The sequence below is a fragment of the Abramis brama genome, assembly GCF_963993115.1.
Source record: "Abramis brama genome assembly, chromosome: 25".
Lineage (NCBI taxonomy): Eukaryota > Metazoa > Chordata > Actinopteri > Cypriniformes > Leuciscidae > Abramis > Abramis brama.
The window spans coordinates 26,258,208-26,277,890 of NC_139987.1; the positions used below are offsets into that span (position 1 = coordinate 26,258,208).

At 36.1% G+C, this 19,683-nt stretch overlaps 1 protein-coding gene across 2 annotated transcripts in view; it reads left to right on the forward strand.

Moving 5' to 3' along the window:
* Positions 1-18,783, forward strand: part of pitpnb (phosphatidylinositol transfer protein, beta) — a 23,123-nt gene extending 4,340 nt beyond the window's left edge. Inside the window, exons 3-12 of one of the 2 annotated variants that reach the window (XM_084104112.1) lie at positions 2,880-3,025; positions 3,526-3,617; positions 5,165-5,172; positions 5,650-5,724; positions 5,824-5,907; positions 8,517-8,594; positions 8,695-8,805; positions 9,501-9,623; positions 12,468-12,556; positions 17,226-18,783. In XM_084104112.1, coding sequence (XP_083960238.1) covers positions 2,880-3,025; positions 3,526-3,617; positions 5,165-5,172; positions 5,650-5,724; positions 5,824-5,907; positions 8,517-8,594; positions 8,695-8,805; positions 9,501-9,623; positions 12,468-12,515 — 765 coding nt within the window. In that variant the 3' untranslated portion in view covers positions 12,516-12,556; positions 17,226-18,783. The remainder of the gene's footprint in view (positions 1-2,879; positions 3,026-3,525; positions 3,618-5,164; positions 5,173-5,649; positions 5,725-5,823; positions 5,908-8,516; positions 8,595-8,694; positions 8,806-9,500; positions 9,624-12,467; positions 12,557-17,225) is intronic. The other variant, XM_084104111.1, reaches the window with a different exon arrangement.
* The last annotated feature ends 900 nt before the right edge of the window (positions 18,784-19,683 follow it).

Here is a 19,683-nt window from a genome sequence, read left to right on the forward strand (position 1 = left end):
TGTTTGCGTCTGTAGATTTCTCATAAATCCAACAAAAGTTGGCTTTCTAAATCATCACACACACTCTCTCACAGCTCTCTCTCTCCTGTACAATGCTGTCGGATCCAAATATGGTCATTTCCTTTTTATCAGCAACCAATCGTGAAAGTAAAAGGGTTGAATGCGCAATCTCATTGGCTGATATAAATCTTTAAAGCCCGTTTTCTCAAAATGACTTTTCTCTCATTCTCCAAGTCTGAAATCTCCACTTCAGTAGCACCGATATACACCAAACCTTCCAGTCTTGTACCTAGTTATATTATGAAGACATTTACAGAGGGATTTGTAAATATATTATTCCTAGCCTGATTTATATAACATTTTATTCCAAAAAACATGGCGAAAATAATTTTTTTAAGGCTATTGACAGTATATTCTGATTTACAGGATAACAAAAGTAGATATCCATAAATCCCTCTGCAATTTTTTTCCCATCTAATATGTGAACACAATGAAAAATTAATTTTGAACCTGGCTTTATCCAATACTCAGATTTCGTTTTTAAAATATATGCAAATTAATTAGAGATTGCCTAATTTGCATATTTAAACATTAAATTACAGAAAACTTGTAATACATTTTTTTTCTCATCTTAATGTAGTTAATCAACTGGGAAAGTTTCATGGTGATATCTGCTAGTTAAAAATTTTACCCTATTCACCTGTAGTGTCTGGCCTTAAAGAGTAAAAAGATGATACATAGATAAACTTCTCATCTGGCAAAACACTGATGTATTGTATTTTGATTGTTGATTAAACTCTTTCATGTTTAATGTTTACTTACTGTTTTTCTAGTGATAAAGTCTGTTTACGAGCTGTTTAATTCATACAATTTATATTAAAATTAATTAAAAACTAAATCCTTAAAAGGATGCAATGATTGGAACCCTTAAAAGGTTCTATATATGAAGTGCCTGAAAACGTTTCTTTCTTTTTCTTGTTGATTAACCGGAGAAATACTGAGAATCCACGAACGGCATTATTAGTCCTTTTTCTAAACCCTCACTCTGAGTTTGCATGTTTTGATGTTCACTTATTCTTGTTCAAGAAACTACAGTAGCTGTAGCATTTCTATCGTAAAGAAGTGGCCAAATATTAAAGATTAAAGGAGAAGTTCACTTTTAAAATGAAAATTCTGTCATCATATAATCACCCTCATGTTGTTTCAAACCTGTATGAATTTCTTTCTTCTGCTGAACAGAAAGGAAGATATTTAGAAGAATGTCAGTAACCAGGCAGTTTTTTTGGTCCCATTGACTTCCATAGTAGGAAAAAAATATACTATGGAAGTCAATGAGACCAGAAACTGCCTGGTTACTGACATTCTTCTAAATATCTTCCTTTGTGTTCAGCAGAAGAAAGAAATTCATACAGGTTTGAAACAACATGAGGGTGATTATATGATGACAGAATTTTCATTTTAAAAGTGAACTTCTCCTTTAAGTGGACATAACTATTAATTAGCATAAATATTAATAACTATTCATGCACGTACCTGCGGCAGTTCCCCGTTTGCCTTTGTTAAACTGGTTTTCCCATAATGTCGCTCTAAGGCATCAATCAGTCACACAATGCAGTTTTGTCTTAATATCTGAGAGTGCTGGAAGGCACATATTTTAATTATACGAGAGCTGTTTAATTCCCCAGATGCTGATCTGAGGCTTTCCTATATGAAGTCTGTAGGGTTTGTGTATTCATGCATGTAAGACTGCTAGTTTCTCTTTGATTATGATGTTTTCCTTATTTTACCAGGTAAGATTTAAAAAAAAAAAAAAAAACTTCTCTTGATATTAAAATGTCTTTTCCGAGAGGACTTTTTTGGAGTGTACTAGCATATAGATGACCTCAAAGACAAGGGCTATTTTAGTAAGTGATTTATCCATCTAAGTGTTATTTTAGTCATTGAGATTTTAGATTAATATTATGAATTAGTTTTCATTGTTATATTTTCCAATTTCATTTTGGTTAAAGTTTACTAATTATGTTGTGATTTTGTTATTTTTATTATTCTTTATTTTTTTTTATCTTTGTCTACATAGTTACTATTAATTCTTATTTCCTTTTTTTTTTTTTTTTTTTTGTACATCAAGTTAAAATAAATGAAAATGAGATTTATCTTCTTTTATGTTTTATTTTAAGTAATGGAAATGTTTTAATGGTTTTAGTTAACTACAATAACTCTGGACTAAACTCCAATATCTGATTTCATAGAGAGTCATCTTTGATTTGGTATTGACTTAAAGGGGTCCTATTCTGCTTTTTTCCATGTTCATCTTTCTTTAGTGTGTGTAATGTTGCTGTTTGATCATGAAAAAGCTTATTGAAAAGTTAAGCATGAAAAGTTATTCTTTATATCAGTGTCAGTGTTTCTGAACTCCTGAAACGCCTCCATTGTAGTCTTGAGTTTCTTACGGGAACGAACACGTCTAAATATTCCTCATTTAAATAATTAATATGCAGAATAAAGGGGCGGGGCCTGGTTGAGTTAGTTAGTAGTGTGTTAAACTGGCGGTTATGGTAAGGGGCGGGACATTTCCCAAACACTCGAAGCGCTTAACCAATCACAACACACTGATCCAGCCGACCAATCAGAGCACAGTGTGCTTTTCAGAAGGAGGGGCTTCATAGAGACAGGAACTAAACAGAGCGTTACTGACAGACTGGGAAGAGAGGAGTCGCAACAATGGAGAATATGAGGAAAATCATGTTTTGTTCTATTCTAGTAAAGCCCAAAAACCACATCAAGACTTTGTAAAAGCGCATAATAGGTCCTCTTTAAGTGTTGTTATGCACTGATCATCTTTTAAACCTCACCTGTTTCTCTGCTCTCTGCCACTGCAGTATCAAGTCGGGCAGCTTTTCTCGGTGGCTGAGGCCAGTAAAAACGAGACGGGTGGCGGAGAGGGCATTGAAGTGCTGAAGAACGAACCGTATGAGAAGGAGGGCGAGAAGGGACAATACACACACAAAATTTACCACTTAAAGAGGTAAAAACAAAGTCAGCAGCTTAGGTTTATTCTGTACGCCAAGACTTTAATAGTATAGTCAAGTCATTTTTTTTATAACACTTCAAAGCTTTATATAGTGCATTATAAAATTATTTTTAATGCATTAATAATGCACATTATAATGCATTGTATGGTTTCATGAATATTTGTTATAATACTTATCTATTACACATTTAATGCATTAAAACACGACAAACAACCAATTTCAGATGTAACAAGGACTGCATATATTATAATGCATTATAACGTACATTATGTATACCTTTAGAATGCATTATACATAAAAGCTTTAAGTGTTCCTGTTCCTGTAATTACTGAATTTTTTATATTAACGACACCTACACTTTAGTATAGTCAGATGTGACACATCTCAAGTGTTCTGCAACACCCATTATATGACAAACCATTCAACTTAATGCAAATCTGTGAATAATTCTTCTGACTTTGCTTCAGTGCTTTTGTGTTTTGTGTTCGTCCAGTAAAGTGCCAGGCTTTGTGAAGATGATCGCACCAGAGGGGGCGTTAGTTTTCCACGAGAAGGCCTGGAATGCTTATCCATACTGCCGCACGAGTGAGTGGGAAACCTTTTCATCCGTTATACTGCACAATCCATCACTATCATGTTTTTATTACATATGACAATATGTAATGAATTGCATATTGGGACAGATGTCATGCATATACAATGTTTTTGATTGTTTCATGAAGTTCTCACATTTGTGAAGAATTAGGCCAAAAACATACTCGGCAGGTTATTGTTATTCAAGTAGCTTGCTATAAACATTTAAAAATGTTAGTTAAACATCTCTCCGCTGACCTGAAAGAGTTTATGTCCGCGTTCTGCACTGAACACTTGAGTTGCATTACGATCTGAGCTCTGACGTATTTTGTAACTATAAAGTGCATTAGTGGGCTTTTTTTTTAGCTGCGTTGGTTCCGGAAGTTTTTTTTTCCGTTCATTTCTCCCATAGGGATTTAACAAAAGTATTTCTTTAAAGCGTTATGAGCCATGAATCAAGGCAACCAGCTCTGAGGTGAATCACAACATTACAAACTTTAATTTGAAGCAAAAAAGCATTTGAAAAGAAAGTACTTGACGGCTTTAGTGAGGGGAAAGGACTACAATCCCATAAAGCATTGCAAACAGCATTATCAAATTAAAAATGGAGAAAAATAAAACTACTAATTTAAAAATGTTGATTATCTATCTATCTATCTATCTATCTATGTCTATCTATCTATCTATCTATCTGTCTATCTATCTATCTATTTCTATGTCTGTCTATATCAATCTATCTATCTGTCTGTCTGTCTGTCTGTCTGTCTATCTATCTCTATGTCTGTCTATCTATCAATCTATCTATGTCTATCTATGTCTATCTATCTATCTATGTCTGTCTGTCTGTCTGTCTATCTATCTATCTCTATGTCTGTCTGTCTGTCTGTCTGTCTGTCTATCTATCTATCTCTATGTCTGTCTATCTATCAATCTATCTATGTCTATCTATCTATGTCTGTCTGTCTGTCTATCTATCTATGTCTGTCTATCTATCTATCTATCTATCTATCTATCTGTCTATCTGTCTATCTATCTATTTCTATGTCTGTCTATATCAATCTATATGTCTGTCTGTCTGTCTGTCTGTCTGTCTGTCTGTCTGTCTATCTATCTGTCTGTCTATCTATCAATCTATCTATGTCTATCTATCTATGTCTGTCTGTCTATCAATCTATCTATGTCTATCTATCTATGTCTATCTATCTATCTATCTATCTATCTATCTATCTATCTATCTATCTATCTATCTATCTATCTATCTATCAAACAAACTCATAGCTCACAGTAGGGCTGTCTTTAAAGGTTTATTGTTTAAGCTTTAAGTTATTGTTAAAAATCAATTTCTCTATTGAAAAAAAGGAATGAATGGCGTTTTTACTTCCAGAACTCGACTGTTGCACTCTGTAATGGTTTGCATTCATGTATTCAGAGTATGTTTTAGGCCTTACACTTTTGAGTCATTTGTATTGGTCTGTTTTGACAGTGGAAATATGAATGTTTTCTGTGTCACCTGATTATTTTTCTTCTTTTATTTTTGCATGCTGCTCCATTCCCTTCAGTTGTGACTGTAAGTACAAAAACTTGCTGTCATTGTGACTAGTTTACACTAAACTCTTAAGTGCATGACCATTTACAAATTGCATTAATGGAAAAGTCTTTTTGTTTTATTGTTTATCATTTCAAACAAGTTTTTGTCAAATGTTTTGAAGTGCACATGTGCTGTCTTTTTGATAAATTATTATTTTGTCATTGCATGTGGTGACATTTATACTTCTAAGTGTGGTTTAATTGTCTGAGTATGTTTTGCAAACACTGTATGTGTAACTATTTTAGTTCAGCACACTTTACCTGTAGAACTTGGAGTAAATTATATATTCACTCCAGCTTAAAAACACAAGCTCTGAAGTTGTTGGACCTTTAGAAACTGATGCTCTGCCCTCAGATGTGATATTTGCATTGCATGTACTGCTAAACCACAGTTTTAAGTGAAGTCCTGCTGCTGTTTGTGACACAACCTGAACATAAACATGCATCTTCTCCTCAGAACGAATACATGAAAGACGATTTCATGATTAAAATAGAAACGTGGCACAAACCTGACACGGGCGATTTAGAGAATGTGAGTAAGACGTTTCTTTGTGATTTGATGTTTTGAATGCATCTGTAACATCATGCTCAGGCTGATATGTTTTTGGTGTTTGTTTATGCCCATTATCAGGTACATGACCTGGACCCAACCACATGGAAGACAGTGGAGGTCGTGCATATCGATATAGCTGATCGGTCTCAGGTTGAACCTGCAGTGAGTTCACTTTCCATCAGTCTAGAAACGCTTTGCATTGTTTGCATGTTCTTTGTTCTTTTTGGTAACATTACCCTCTTTGAATATAATGCTAATAGTCCATCCCTGTGGTCAGATGGCACTCAAGAAAGGCTATTGATACCCAAACCAGTTTTAACCGTAATTTGCATAATCACGCCGCCTTCTGCAAATGCATTAGGGTGTTTTCTCACATTAGAACTTTAGTGTTGGCTAATTGCACGTGATGTTCCTCTTTTAAAAGTCACTTTTATCTACTAAATAACTGAGTCTCTTTGACCTCAAAGACACCTTGAGAATTTTGATAAAGTGGCCTGGAATTATTTAAAGCTCTTTTTAGTGGTCAACCATTACGTTTTTTGTTAATCACTGTTAATGACTGATGCAGATCATCTCAAACTGGCCAAATCTGGTTTATCCATGTTTATCTAGCTGGTATATCTGTCTGTCACTAGTCTTTCATCCTTAAAGTAGAATTTGTGCTTTTATGTAAAATCCCAATGTTTTCAACATTGATGATAATCATAAATATTTCTTGAGCAGCAAATCATCATATTAGAATGATTTCTGAAGGATCATGTGACACTGAAGACTGGAGTAATTATGCAGAAACAAAATCAACTTTGATCACAGGAATAAATGACAGTTTACTATATATTCACATACAAAACAGTTATTTTAAATTGTAATAATATTTCACAATATTACTGTTTTTACTGTATTTTTGATCAAATATATGCAGCCTTGGTGAGCAGAAGAGACTTCTTTCAAAAACATTAAAAAAATCAGATCCCAAACCTTTCAATGGTACTATATATACTTTGCTGGTAATGGGAAAGCACATACTCATATCTAGCAAGATTATACTATAATACTATATATCATAAAATGATCTTGATACCACAGACCCCCTTTGTTACCGTTTGTTTTTGCTTGTAAGTGTGAGCATATCTAAATTAATACAATTATTAGGTTCATACAAAAACGTCACAGCACTCCATCTTTAGCACAAGAGGCATCATTAGCCTCAAACATGCACATATGACGTGTACTTTGAAACTATTTTCAGTGTGCTGTGATTTGGGATTTGCTAATCCTTATCCCACATGCTATATTTAGGCTGGCTAGTGTGTGATTTGTGATTCAGCCTTGCATAAGACTGGATTAGGGTGACGTGACATTAGTGTGTGGACCATTGCCCTTGTAACCTGCATTACTCAAGGTTCAATAGTTTACCAAGAAGGCCCTTTATTGAGACCTGAACCTTCTCTAAGCAGCAGATTTACTGCACAAACTGGTAAAAACAGTCAGTTTGAAGCTGTAGACGTAAAACTTAAGCCTCAAGAACAAACAAACTAGCTGCCGGTGTCATATACTAGCAGACACGCATTGCATCAAACATCAGCAGCTTTGAATAAATCCAAATACGTTTCCATGAGACCTAATTCTGGCTCTGTGCCAAACACACACATACAGCTGTGTTTGTTTGACTGGAGTCCAGTGTTGAGTATCAGGAGTGTACAGGTTATCTGACCTGTAGTGGGCCGCTGAAGTGACTGCTCTTCTCGTGCCTGAGCACTTTTATGCTTCGTATCTTTAATTAGTTAAGTGGATCAGTCCTGGTTAGGGTTAATCCTTATTCCCATATGTTCACGGTACTTAACGCCGAGGTTTGAGAGATTAAAAGGTAGAGTGCGAGTATGTGCAAAAAGATGGAAATGGTGGGAATTCCCAAATTGAAAGTGGTGGGAGTGTGTTTTTTAAGATAACGTGTTGTTGCAGACACATTTAGCGATTTTTCAGCATCATTACTCCAGTCTTAAGCATCACATGATCCTTCAGAAACCCTGTTAATATGCATATTTTCTGCTCAAGAAACATTTATTGATAACGATGTTGAAATTCAGTGTTGGAAACACTGAACAATTTTCAGGATTCTTTGCTAAATAGAAAATTCAAAAGGATTTAACAATTTAATGCGTCCTTGTATGATGGTTTCCCTGACAAAAATGCCAATATTGATAATCATAAACGTTTCTTTAGCAGCAAATCATCATATTAGAATGATTTCTCAAGGATCATGTGACACTGAAGGCTGGAGTAATGATGCTGAAAATTCAGATTTCCATCACAGGAATAAATTAAATTTTAAAATATATTCACATAGAAAAGTTATTTTAAATTGTAAAATAATATTTAAAAATATTACTGTTTTACTGTATTTCTAATCAAATAAATGCAGCCTTGAAAATTTTAAATATGATTTAACTTGTGCTTTAACTTAAGGCCTGACACTAAGGAGAATGCAAATACGGCGTGATGTCATATGCTAATTAGCGCATTATGCCATCTAGTGACATTTGGCAACTTTTTGAGCAGGTTTTAGCGAATTATCTCTGAAAGTGGTTGACAAATAGAGATAACATGAAAAAAAAAATTGTTTTACACAATTAATTGGTAATAATTTACAGCTTTTCATCAAAATTGAATATCCATCTCTGAAATTACTTCTATGCCAACTTAACCAAGGCATTGAGGAGAAATATGAACCATAAAGGAAATATAAGTGATCCAAATTGTCATTCTCTCAGGATTATAAACCAGATGAGGACCCAGAAATCTTTCACTCAGAGAAAACAGGCCGAGGACCTTTAGGACCGGACTGGAAAGTGAGTGCCTCTATTTAATTAATTGATCAGACATTTATTATTAGTTCCCTATTAACTCTGTTCTATATGAAGATCTTGTGTGATTTCTCTCCCCGAACAGAAAGAGCTCTTGGCCAAGCCAGACGCCCCTCGTATGTGTGCGTACAAACTAGTCACTGTCAAGTTCAAGTGGTGGGGCCTTCAAACCAAAATAGAAAACTTCATCCACAAGGTAACAATCGACACCCATTCAAACTTAGCGCTTAGCAACTTTATCATTTATTCACCCATGTTGTTTTTCCAATCACGTATGGGACACAAAAAGAGATATTTAGTGGTCTAGAGCGCTCTTTTTCATGCGAGCACTCGTGATATAAAGGGCTCTACTAGAACAGGTTTTTATGCTTGAATGTTGATTATTTTCCTCATATTCTCCATTGTTGCAGCTCCTCTCCTCCCATTCTGTCAGTAACACTCTGTTTAGTTCCTGTCTCTATGAAGCCCCTCCTTCTGAAAAGCACACTGTGCTCTGATTGGTCGGCTGCAACAGTGTGTTGTGATTGGTCAAGCGCTTCGAGCATGTTTGGGAAATGTCCCGCCCCTTACCATAACCACCAGTTTAACATACTACTAACTAACTCAACCAGGCCCCGCCCCTTTATTCTGCGTATGAAACATCAAACAGCAACATTACACACTAAAGAAAGATGAAGATGGGGAAAAAAGCATAATATAGGACCTCTTAAACTATGGCAAGTTGTGTTGCACCAAATTCAACATTAATTATATCAAACATTTGTTCCTTATGTCAAACCTGGAGTGATTTGAATTTGAATGAGATTTGAGGTGAGTGTCAGTGAGTTTGATAATTCCCTCTGAATGCTTTTCAATAACACAGACTTTTTTTCTTTTCATCTGCGTTTGTAGCAAGAGAAGAGAATCTTCACCAACTTCCACCGTCAGCTCTTCTGTTGGATTGACAGCTGGGTGGAGCTCACCATGGCAGACATCCGCAGGATGGAGGAGCAGACGCAGCGAGAGCTGGAAGAGGTGAGAGGGGCATTATGGTCTGAAGCACGTATAGCTTCCTCCATTGCATTTGCTCCCACCCATCCATGGCAGACCTCCTCATTCCCAGCAGTTCAGATCATGAAACGCTATTCTTTCCACATTTTGGTTTATTCATGAATGTCTTTAAAGGTGTGTGATTTCTGATATCATATTCATATAGACCTTATGCGCGAGAGAAACAAGCGCGCAGCCATCTTTAGAATATTGTCTTTGAACTTCCGTTTTTGCGGTCGCTCTGTATATCTCTTTGGCATCGCTGTCCGGGAGTAACTAGCTGGTGAAGTGGATTTACTTAATGTAAAGTTAACGAAAGTTATCATGAGGATTATAATGTTTAAAGCAGATGTGTTAACAAATGTCAGTAGATCGGGAAGATTTAAAAACGAGCCGTTCATTCATAAATACGCAACATCGCTGTGAAAATACAGACCAGAAGACAAAAGACAATGAGCGCAGCGCTGAAAAGGGGCGGGGCTACATAAGGGGTGGGGCTACATAAGGGGCGGGGCTACATAAGGTCACAAAAAATTACAGCTCATTTTAAAAATAACGAATGGCATTATGTCCAGTGAGTGAATGTTATTTGGCATTTACCTCTACAACTGATTCAGCAAGTGAGATTAGACTAAAACAGCTTGAACAATTCAAAATAGCCATTTCAGTGCTAGTCGAATGCCGTTGCTTCGTATGTTTCTAATTATTGCGTTAGAGAGCTTTTATTTTATTTGCAGTCTTTTGTTATTAAATTCTGACTACAAGATAAATAGCAACTGGTTAGTGCGGTACATGTACAACCTGTACATCATCAGCTTACAGTGCACATCTGGACTGATTTTATTGCGTAACATGGGCGTTTATATGTGGAATAAAACATTAGTACCTGTAATATTAGCACCAGGGGTCATTATTAGACTGTAGACCTAAAATAGTAATAAATCTGCTTCTGGATGTTATTGAAGGGGTTACAGATTTGAGCTATATTGTGTGTTTTTTTACCGCCGGTCACTGCTGGCAGCGCTCTCGTATTCTCTATTTTCAGTTGTTTTTGTTGAACGCGTCCCAGCTCAAGTGTATAGTATTTGGCCCAGATTCTTTCCTCTACCCAGTAAATATGATGATCCAACGGCACGCAGTCTCTCCAAACTCTGACACGCTCTGTGATCGCTTTCAGCATGCAGCCAAGGAAAACCACAAACTCTTCACTGCCTGGGAAATATCGATCAATACATTCTCATCCAAATCCCGAAGGCGTAGCCGCTTATTAGTTTTATTCTCAAGCGACGGTTGGCCAAGACCAATAAAGTGATCCCTTAACCGTCAACCCGTCAGTCAAGTTAGGAGTTATATCTTTATACCTAACCAGTTCATCTGTAATTGCCTTCAGTTGTTAAGGCTGGCTTTTATAAAACAAGCAGTATATGTAGTAAAACTTTATATTAAACAAACAGGTTTTTTTTACACTGCTACTATACGGTTGCCAAGCAGAAAGTATGTATTTGGACTAATATTTGACGAATCAAGTTTGCTTTGGCTTTGCCGTGCTTTACAAAAACCTTCCAGGATATATATTTTTTCAAAACCTCTTTTATGGAAATTATGGTGAATATATTTCCAGGGAGGATTATGTCAACGTTAACCCATTCAGTGCCTCTTCGCTGACATTAAATGGGTGAATCTCACGAAAACGGTCATGAATGCATCATATTTCTCACTAAAATTAAGAAAATGAAGCATATTTTTGGACCATTAATATATATTTTTTGTATTCTGAAATGCAAAAATGTTGCCATTTTCCTAATAATAAATAGCTTGTAATGTAATAACATATATATGATTATATAAAATCAGATTATATATATCATTTATATATAATTTATTTATCATTTATTTTATTTACATTAAAGGGGTCATGAACTGACTTTTTAAAACATTTTATGCAGGTCAACTTATGACGTTCGCTTGGTTTCAAAAACATCAAAATGAATAAGTAATAGGGTATTTTCTACCCTGGTTTTGAGCCTAGCTCCTGAAACGCTTGGTTTTTATGGGTGTGCCGCATTGAAGACTTGGAAGTAAACACCCACTGCTATGATTGGATAACAGTTTTGCATATTATAATGAGTTTCATGTAATGCGTGAATCGGTGGGCGGGGCTAAACAGGAAGTGTTGAAGTAGGCGTTGATCTTCTGCGGAGGCGGGGTTTGATACCCTTTGACCTCATAGATCCCCACTTTGAAAAACCTGTCGTTCGCTGTGCCTGGTGTCAATAAAAGCTTTTATTGGACTAACAAGGAAGTTTTCAGTTCTGAAACTCACAGGATATTCTAATAGTATGAAGACCTCTTATATGTCAAAAGCTCAAGGAAAATTTGATTTCTCAGTTCATCACCCCTTTAAGGTACAATTGTAATGTTGGTCTGAGTTTGTGTTGGTTTTACCCACACAGCATTATTACTGTATTACAATAAAGAAATTGGTTTTATTTATTTGAGAATTTATATATTTTTTTTTATTACTTTTTTTTTTTTGCTTTTTTTTTTTTTTTTTTGAGGTACTGTTTTATTGCTATGAAAATGTCACAATGCAAAAGATCTGGTGAAAATTAAAAAATAATAACTTTCTCAAATCCCAGCTTATTATATATAGACTTCAGTAGGTGGGATGATTCCCATAAAAATGACGACTTGGCCAATTCTACCTGCATTCACTCAGATATGCTTTAATGTTCTGGCGTTGCCTATTTTGAGGTTTCCTGACACTTTTCTTCCAGGTCGACACCAGCAAGTGGAAAGATTGCACCTAACGGCATGTTTTGTTTCTAGATGCGTCGAAAGGGATCCGTACGAGGCACAACGGCAGCCGATGAGTAGCCGAATCCTTTTTAGTATCACAAGGCAGGTGGAGAGACTCCGTAAGGAAAAGCAGTCGCTCCGTCGCTCGTTCTTTCTCACGTTCTTTTCATCCGCCGCCACCCACTAACCAATCACCTCACTGCCTTCATTTCAGCTAACCACAACTAACTTTTCTTCTGGTGCTCTCCTCTCAGCTGACGTGTGGGCCAACACAACCCGAGTAAAAGTGTTAGTCATTTTAGACAAACTCTTGGCTGAACCCCCTGATATCTTTCGCTCAGGCCAGAGGAAAATAGTGCCTCAACGGCGCAAATTAAAAGCAGGTGTTTGCAGCTCCTTGAAAAAGCCCGATCTGCAAGTTCTAATGGTTTTAGACTCCAGTTGAAAGGTAAAAGAGTTTTTTTTTTTTAGACGTTCTTGATGTTTAAAGCAAGTGTGTCGGCCAACGGCTGTAGTTTCCAAAAGCAGCGTTCTTCTGTCGAGTTGTTGATCTTCTCTCTAAATGAAGGCAGGTTTGCGATGTTTACAGGAGCAGCTGCAATGGCCTTTTTTTCTTTTCCGTTCTTCTCATCCTAAAGGGTTAGTGCATGCAAACAGAGTCATTTACTTCCATCATGTCATTCCAAACGACTCCATATGACTTGCTTAGTTTCTTCCATTGAGTTGGTTTGAATCTACACGTTTGTTTTCTGTACAATGAAAGCATACAAGTGATCACATGCTATCAAGCTCTGAAATACCAACTTAAAAGAAGTTTAAATGATTTATACGCTATATTTTAAGTCTTCTGATTTTGCTCTCAAATGTCAATATTCAAATATGGAAATCCAGTGGAGATTTGAGAGAATATTTGCAGAGAATGAACGCCTAAATTTCAGTTTTTTCTAGGAGTGTAACGATACCCTCATGTCACGATTCGATACATATCATGATATTATTGCGATACTACAAAACATATGATAAATGGTTAACAAAAAAAAATGTACTGTTGATTAAACTGCTAAATCTGGTATTACAGTGTGTGTGTAAATGAATAGGATGGACTTGGTGCTGGAAACTCAATGAACAGGACAATAGAGACACCAGAATAACAATATTCATGATTCTGAAGCTGAAAATATTATTTTAGAGTAGACGAATATGCTTGATCTCTTTCACTGACTAGATATATTTAAAATAATATAGGCCACTTTTTACTGGTAACATCATCATTTGGCATTATCAGGACCCACAAATATTCACCCATTGCATTATTATACATTATATTCAACATTATATATATAGTAGTTTAATGTAGTACTGACACTAAAACTCTGAAAACTTGAATTTTTTCACGCACAGTAATTTTTAACTTTAACGATACATATGTGATCCTGGAAAAATATGTGAACTTTTTGAAATTGAGATTTATGCATAATCTAAAAGCTGAATAAATAATCTTTCCATTGATGTATGGTTTGTTAGGATATGACAATATTTGGTCGAGATACAACTATTGAAAATCTGGAATCTGAGGATGCAAAAAAGTTGAAACATTGAGAAAATCTCCTTTAAAGTTGTTAATTTATGTTGGCAATTGTGCAGCATTCACTCACAAAAATAAATGTTTTATATATTTACGGTAGAAAATGTACAAAATATCTTCATGGAACATGATTTTTATTTAATATCCTAATGATTTTTGGCATAAAAGAAAAATCGATACAATGTATTGTTGGCTATTGCCACAGATAAACCCGTGCGACTTGTGACTGGTTTTGTGATCCAGGGTCACATATTATGTAATTTTTGTATTGCGATATATTGTTACACTCCTAGTTTGTTCATCTCATAAAAGGTGTCAATGAGTTCAGATGACTATGGACTACTATCATAGCCACTGTATGCTTTCATTGTATTCAAATGAGCAACTTGAATCTTCTTTAATAAGAACGAAACTCATTCAGGTTTGGAACGATAATAAAAGATGACAGAGCCTTTGATTGAGTGAACTATTCCTTTATTTTCGTATTGGTCATGTGTGTTGGACGTTGCATGAATCTCGTTTTGATCTCTGTTAGGCAGTTATGAAGTTAATTTTATAGACTTTCTTCTTCTGGAGAGATATTGAGCGTCTGTTGAGAGTCAGAATGAAGCACAGCCGCTTCATATTTGTGTTATTCTCCCTCCCTCTGCGTTTGGCTGCGCTGTAAAACGATCTGGAAGAGATGAGCCTCTCCTCGGCCGCTCTTTCCAAGCGTCTCTGCCCAAACCTTTTTTTCTTTCTTCTTCTCTCCCGTCCTTCATTTCTCATGTCTCTTCATCGCCTCATTGCTGCTTCTCTGCACTGTGTTCTTGGTTTCTAATCACCGCTTTTGTGTTTGTTGATTTTTCCAGAGTGTGTTTATACTCGGCGCATGTGAGTGTGTGTGTGTGTGTTTCTGCTCTCTTTGTATTGAGTGAGCGTGCGTTCGTACACGTTTGAGTGTGAAAGAAATGTCTTGAATTCACTAACCAGGCACGATGAAAACTAAATGCTGGATCTATGTGACAAAATCACGACAGATCAGAAGGAATCAGCAGTGTTTAGTATTACACTACTATTGTTAGTCAAGCTTAGTGTTATTGATTTGAACAAGTATTAAACTTCAGTAGGCAAATCGCCTAACATTGTTTGTGCTGCAGATGTGAATGATTCCTCAAATCATGCATATTAGACTTAAATCTTTTCACTTGTAGATGATAAAACGGGTGAGAAAATATATATAGAGACTTGAAATTTAAAAATAGTTATTTTAGTATAAATTTTATACTGTTGTATTGTTTTTACTATTATAATATTTTATAGTATTGATATTTAGGGCCCGAGCACCGATGGTGAGAGGACCCTATTGTTTTTGCTCCGTTTATTCTTCTTCTTCTTCTCCAAAGTGAATCGCTTTTTAGAGGGCCTTAACATGCTCGAACTCATGAAACTTTGCACACGCTTCAGAAGTGGTGAAAATTTACGTGTAATATGGTTTTCAAAATTGGGGGGGGCAAATTCGGTAAATTATTGCCCCCACATTTTGCCCCGGCTCTAGGTTTCACGTACAGGTATGAAATTTGGTACATACATGTAATGACCCAATACCTACAAAAAAGTCTCTTGGAGCATAGCCCTAAACACAACAGGAAGTCAGCTATGTTGAACTTCCTCCTAGATTTTGTCCTCCTAGATTTCCTGATGTTGTACTTTAACGAACTCCTCCTACAGTTTTGATCTGATCCTCTTCAAATTTGGTGAGTGTAATCTTAAGGCCTTTGCGACGTTAAATTGCGAAGATCTTGAGTTTTCGTCGAAGGGTGTGCCCTCGGCGGCCTGACAAACGTACACCCAATTTCGGCCTTCTGGTGATATATGCATGATCAGATAAGTTCAATATTAATGTTACTTGCAGTTCCGATGTTGCTAGGCAACCACAGACAGCCTGCAGTAACTTAGGCATACAATGTCCAATCTGCCCCAAACTTCACATGTTTGATAAGAGTCCTGTCCTAAACACATGACCATGCTCATATTTGGTTATAGCAATATAAAATTTGGTGAGTGTAATCTTAAGGCCTTTACTAAAGGCGCCGGGTGGCGGTGGCAGGGGTGCGAGGGCCCTTTTCATCGCTGCTTGCAGCTTTAATTTGAATTAGCTTTTGTTTTTAAGTTTTAGTAACTTTATTTCCTTTTGTTAATTACAGTTTTAGTCATTCTAGTACATCTCCTTATTTTTAGTTTATATTTTGGTAACACTTTACAATTAAGGTTTAATTTGTTTGCAAATATTTAACTACACTAGTAAAGAGTAATGAGGAAACAATGAAAAACACTGCAGCATTTGTTAATCTAAGTTAATTTACTAATACATTTTTTAAATCGAAAGTTGTATTTGTTTACATTGTGTTGTGAACAAACAAGGAAAACTTTTTATTTTTATTACCTGCAATAAAGCTGAAGTAAAATGTAGGCTAAATATTTGAAGGAAAACACTTAAAACTAACAAACTAAATGAAATTATGGTTATGGATTAGCTAACATGAACTCAGCGAGCAATATTTATTTCACAGCATTTATTATTTTTGCTAATGTTAGTTAAAGAATTAAAAAATATATTTTTTTTTGCTAATGTTAGTTAAAGAATTAAAAAATATTACAATTTTTGCTAATGTTAAAGAATTAAAACAATATTTGTATTTTTGATAAAGAATTAAAACATTTTTTTTTTTGCTAATGTTAAAGAATTAAAAAATATTTTTATTTTTGCTAATGTTAGTTAAAGAATTATTATTATTTTTTGCTAATGTTAAACAATTAAAAAACGTTTTTATTTTTGCTAATGTTAAAGAATTAAAATATTTTTAGTTTTAGTTAACAATAAGCAACTTTACAGTGTTCTGCTAAAAATGTAAACCAGTGTTATATTATTTTTATAATATTGTTATTTTTACTATTGTAGTGTTTTATAGTATTTTGAATTAGCTTATGTTTTGAGTTTAATATTTTTGACCAATGATATTTCACTGTAACCAAACTGAAACTGATCAACCACATGCATTAGAATGGAAGAGTTTGTCACATGATAATCCGCATCGTTCTCTCTTCATGCCTGGTTAGGACGTGATGGTGTTATGATTCATGTTTGCCTTTATCAGCTCGGCTTCGATCGCGCATTAGCGACGGTTCCTAACGCTCACTGTTTTCTTCTCTCGCACCTGTAGCTTCGTAAAACTGGTCAGGTTCGAGGCACCAGTGCTGCTCACGAACAATGAGGCAAAACTACAAGAATCCAACCACGATGACGCTTGACGAAAGACATCAACGCATCCAACAAACCGGCCAGCGGCGGCGCCGTCGTCCTCCACCAGACAGCAGAATGACACAATGATCAGTAGTACTGGACAGGGTGGACACACTCGGACAACACTTGACCTGTTTTCTAGATGCAGGCAGGTTGATCCAGTGACTATTACCACTTTGTTAGGACGTTTAGAAATGTTAGAGTATTGCTGTATGGTTGTGTTATTCTATCTCAGAAAAAAAAAAAAACGACTTAATTTTGGCAGGCATCGGACCAATTATTTGTTTGTTTTCGTTTGGTTATATATTTTTTTCATAATGGTTCAGATCTTTACTTTTCCTGTCTGTGTTTTTAGTCTTCCCCCCCCCCCCAAGATGAAGCACTTCTTTTTGGTTCCTAATCAAGGGTTTTTAATTTGTCGTATGTGCATAGTCCTGCCTACCATCTCTAGGAAAACGTGTGATCATGCTTGCACGGCATGCACGAAAACACACGTCCACCTAGCAGAATTTCTTTATTTTGTCTGCGAGTGGCTTTTGCATGAGCTCAGGCATGTTTTTAAAGAGGGTCTCAGAGACCCTTCATGTGATGCAACCCCCCCCCCAGGACTCTTTAAGTTGAACATGGTTCTCCTCTCCAAAATCCAGACTAATTACCGGAGCAAATCGCTGCTGCTTTTTTATTTTTCCGAGTGGCTTTAGGACAGGCGAAGTGCTTTTATATCTGCTAATCTACCTGTAACGCTTCAGGGTTCCCACGCTCACAGAAAACCTGGAGATATCAGGGAAATGTTGTGATTTCCAGGCCTGGAAAAGTCTCAGTCTCGGTTCATTTACGTGTGTGTGTGCATGCAGGGAATAATTTCATTTAGTCCCTCAAGCACAAATCGCAGTTATAATAGCGCAGCTGCAATGTAGTTTCACAGCAGAAATGTGGATCTAAATGGCCATTTTTGAGGTGGAACTACTTTTCCAGGTGGATGAATCTCTGGTTACGGATGTGACTTCTTGTGAGCGGCGCTTTGCTGATCCTTTTCTTGGTATCCTTGCGCATATTATGCAAATATTACTGGCGTTGTCATGACAGCAAATTTACATTCGCTGTCGCTACACAGTCAGTGAGAGATGGCATTGCAGAAGGCTCATGTTTGTGCCTGTAGTTTTTTTAAGCGGCCCTGAATTCTTGTATTATTACATGCTTACATATTACATACTGTAATTGCATTTTTTGCAAAGGGACAATCTGAAATGTTCTCTGATTAACAATGTGCTAGGACATTTCTTTAATGAAATGTAAGGCATGCGCACAGTAGTGGTTAACAGTGATGTCCGGCCTAGGGAAATTGACATCTTCATCCTTTATTCAAATATAGTTAAAAATGAAAGATTTTGTAAGCATATTGCATAGTTGTGCTTGGAGTCGATTGTTTTATGTGTGATTATAACACAATGAAACATGACAGTAATAATGAAAATATGAAATATAATGAAAGTAATAAGTGAAAATAATAGTGTGGGAATAATTTTTGTCTAAACTCTCATACAAAGCAATTATGAACGCGTGCAAAAGCAAAGAGAGAACCAACTAAATATTAATAACAGATTATGTTGTAGTCAAATGTGAGCTTTTTGTTTTTCCATGCACTTTCTTGTTTGCATAGTAAAATAAAGCCTGTAGCTGGAGTTTGCCAAATAATTTTGTCAGATAAATACTGTAACCAAGTTTAGTTTTGTTCTTCCATAATATTTAAAGACATGTAAAATATTTTCCTCACATTTTGATGGTTTAGGGTCAAATCCGAACATCACTTTTAGCCACTACTGTGTCTATATATATAATTAATGTATTTATATAGTGATTAGTCTGTATGAAATGACGTCGTGGGAACCCTGAGCTCCGCACCTGAATGTGTGTGTGTGTGTCGATGCCTCAACAGATGCTTAGGACAAAGAGGAGAGCTTTATAAATGCATTTCAAAGAGCTTGATATTTGTATAGTTTCTATATATCGTACCAGGTCAGATCTGAGCCGAGGATGCGCATGTGGAATAATTCTACTTCCTGTCCTCCTCGTCTCTGGCCGTCCTGCACCAGCTCAGATCATCCAGCCTAGCAAAAAGAGTGTTTTATCTTCTCGGTTTTTAAAGTGTGTGTGGTTCTCCAGAGGAGACAGAGCGGATTATGATGGTGTGCCATGGCCAGTGCGTTAGTGTGTTTCACGAAACGTGCTTCAGTCTCATGGTGATTGTCCAGGTAGTGTTGCACATTAGTTTTAATGGAAAAGAGTTTCTCATTGGGATTGCATGTATTGCTTCCTCTCATTTCAAGGTCCACATATGTTCACGCAATCACGCACCTTGTCATGCTCCCTCATTTCAG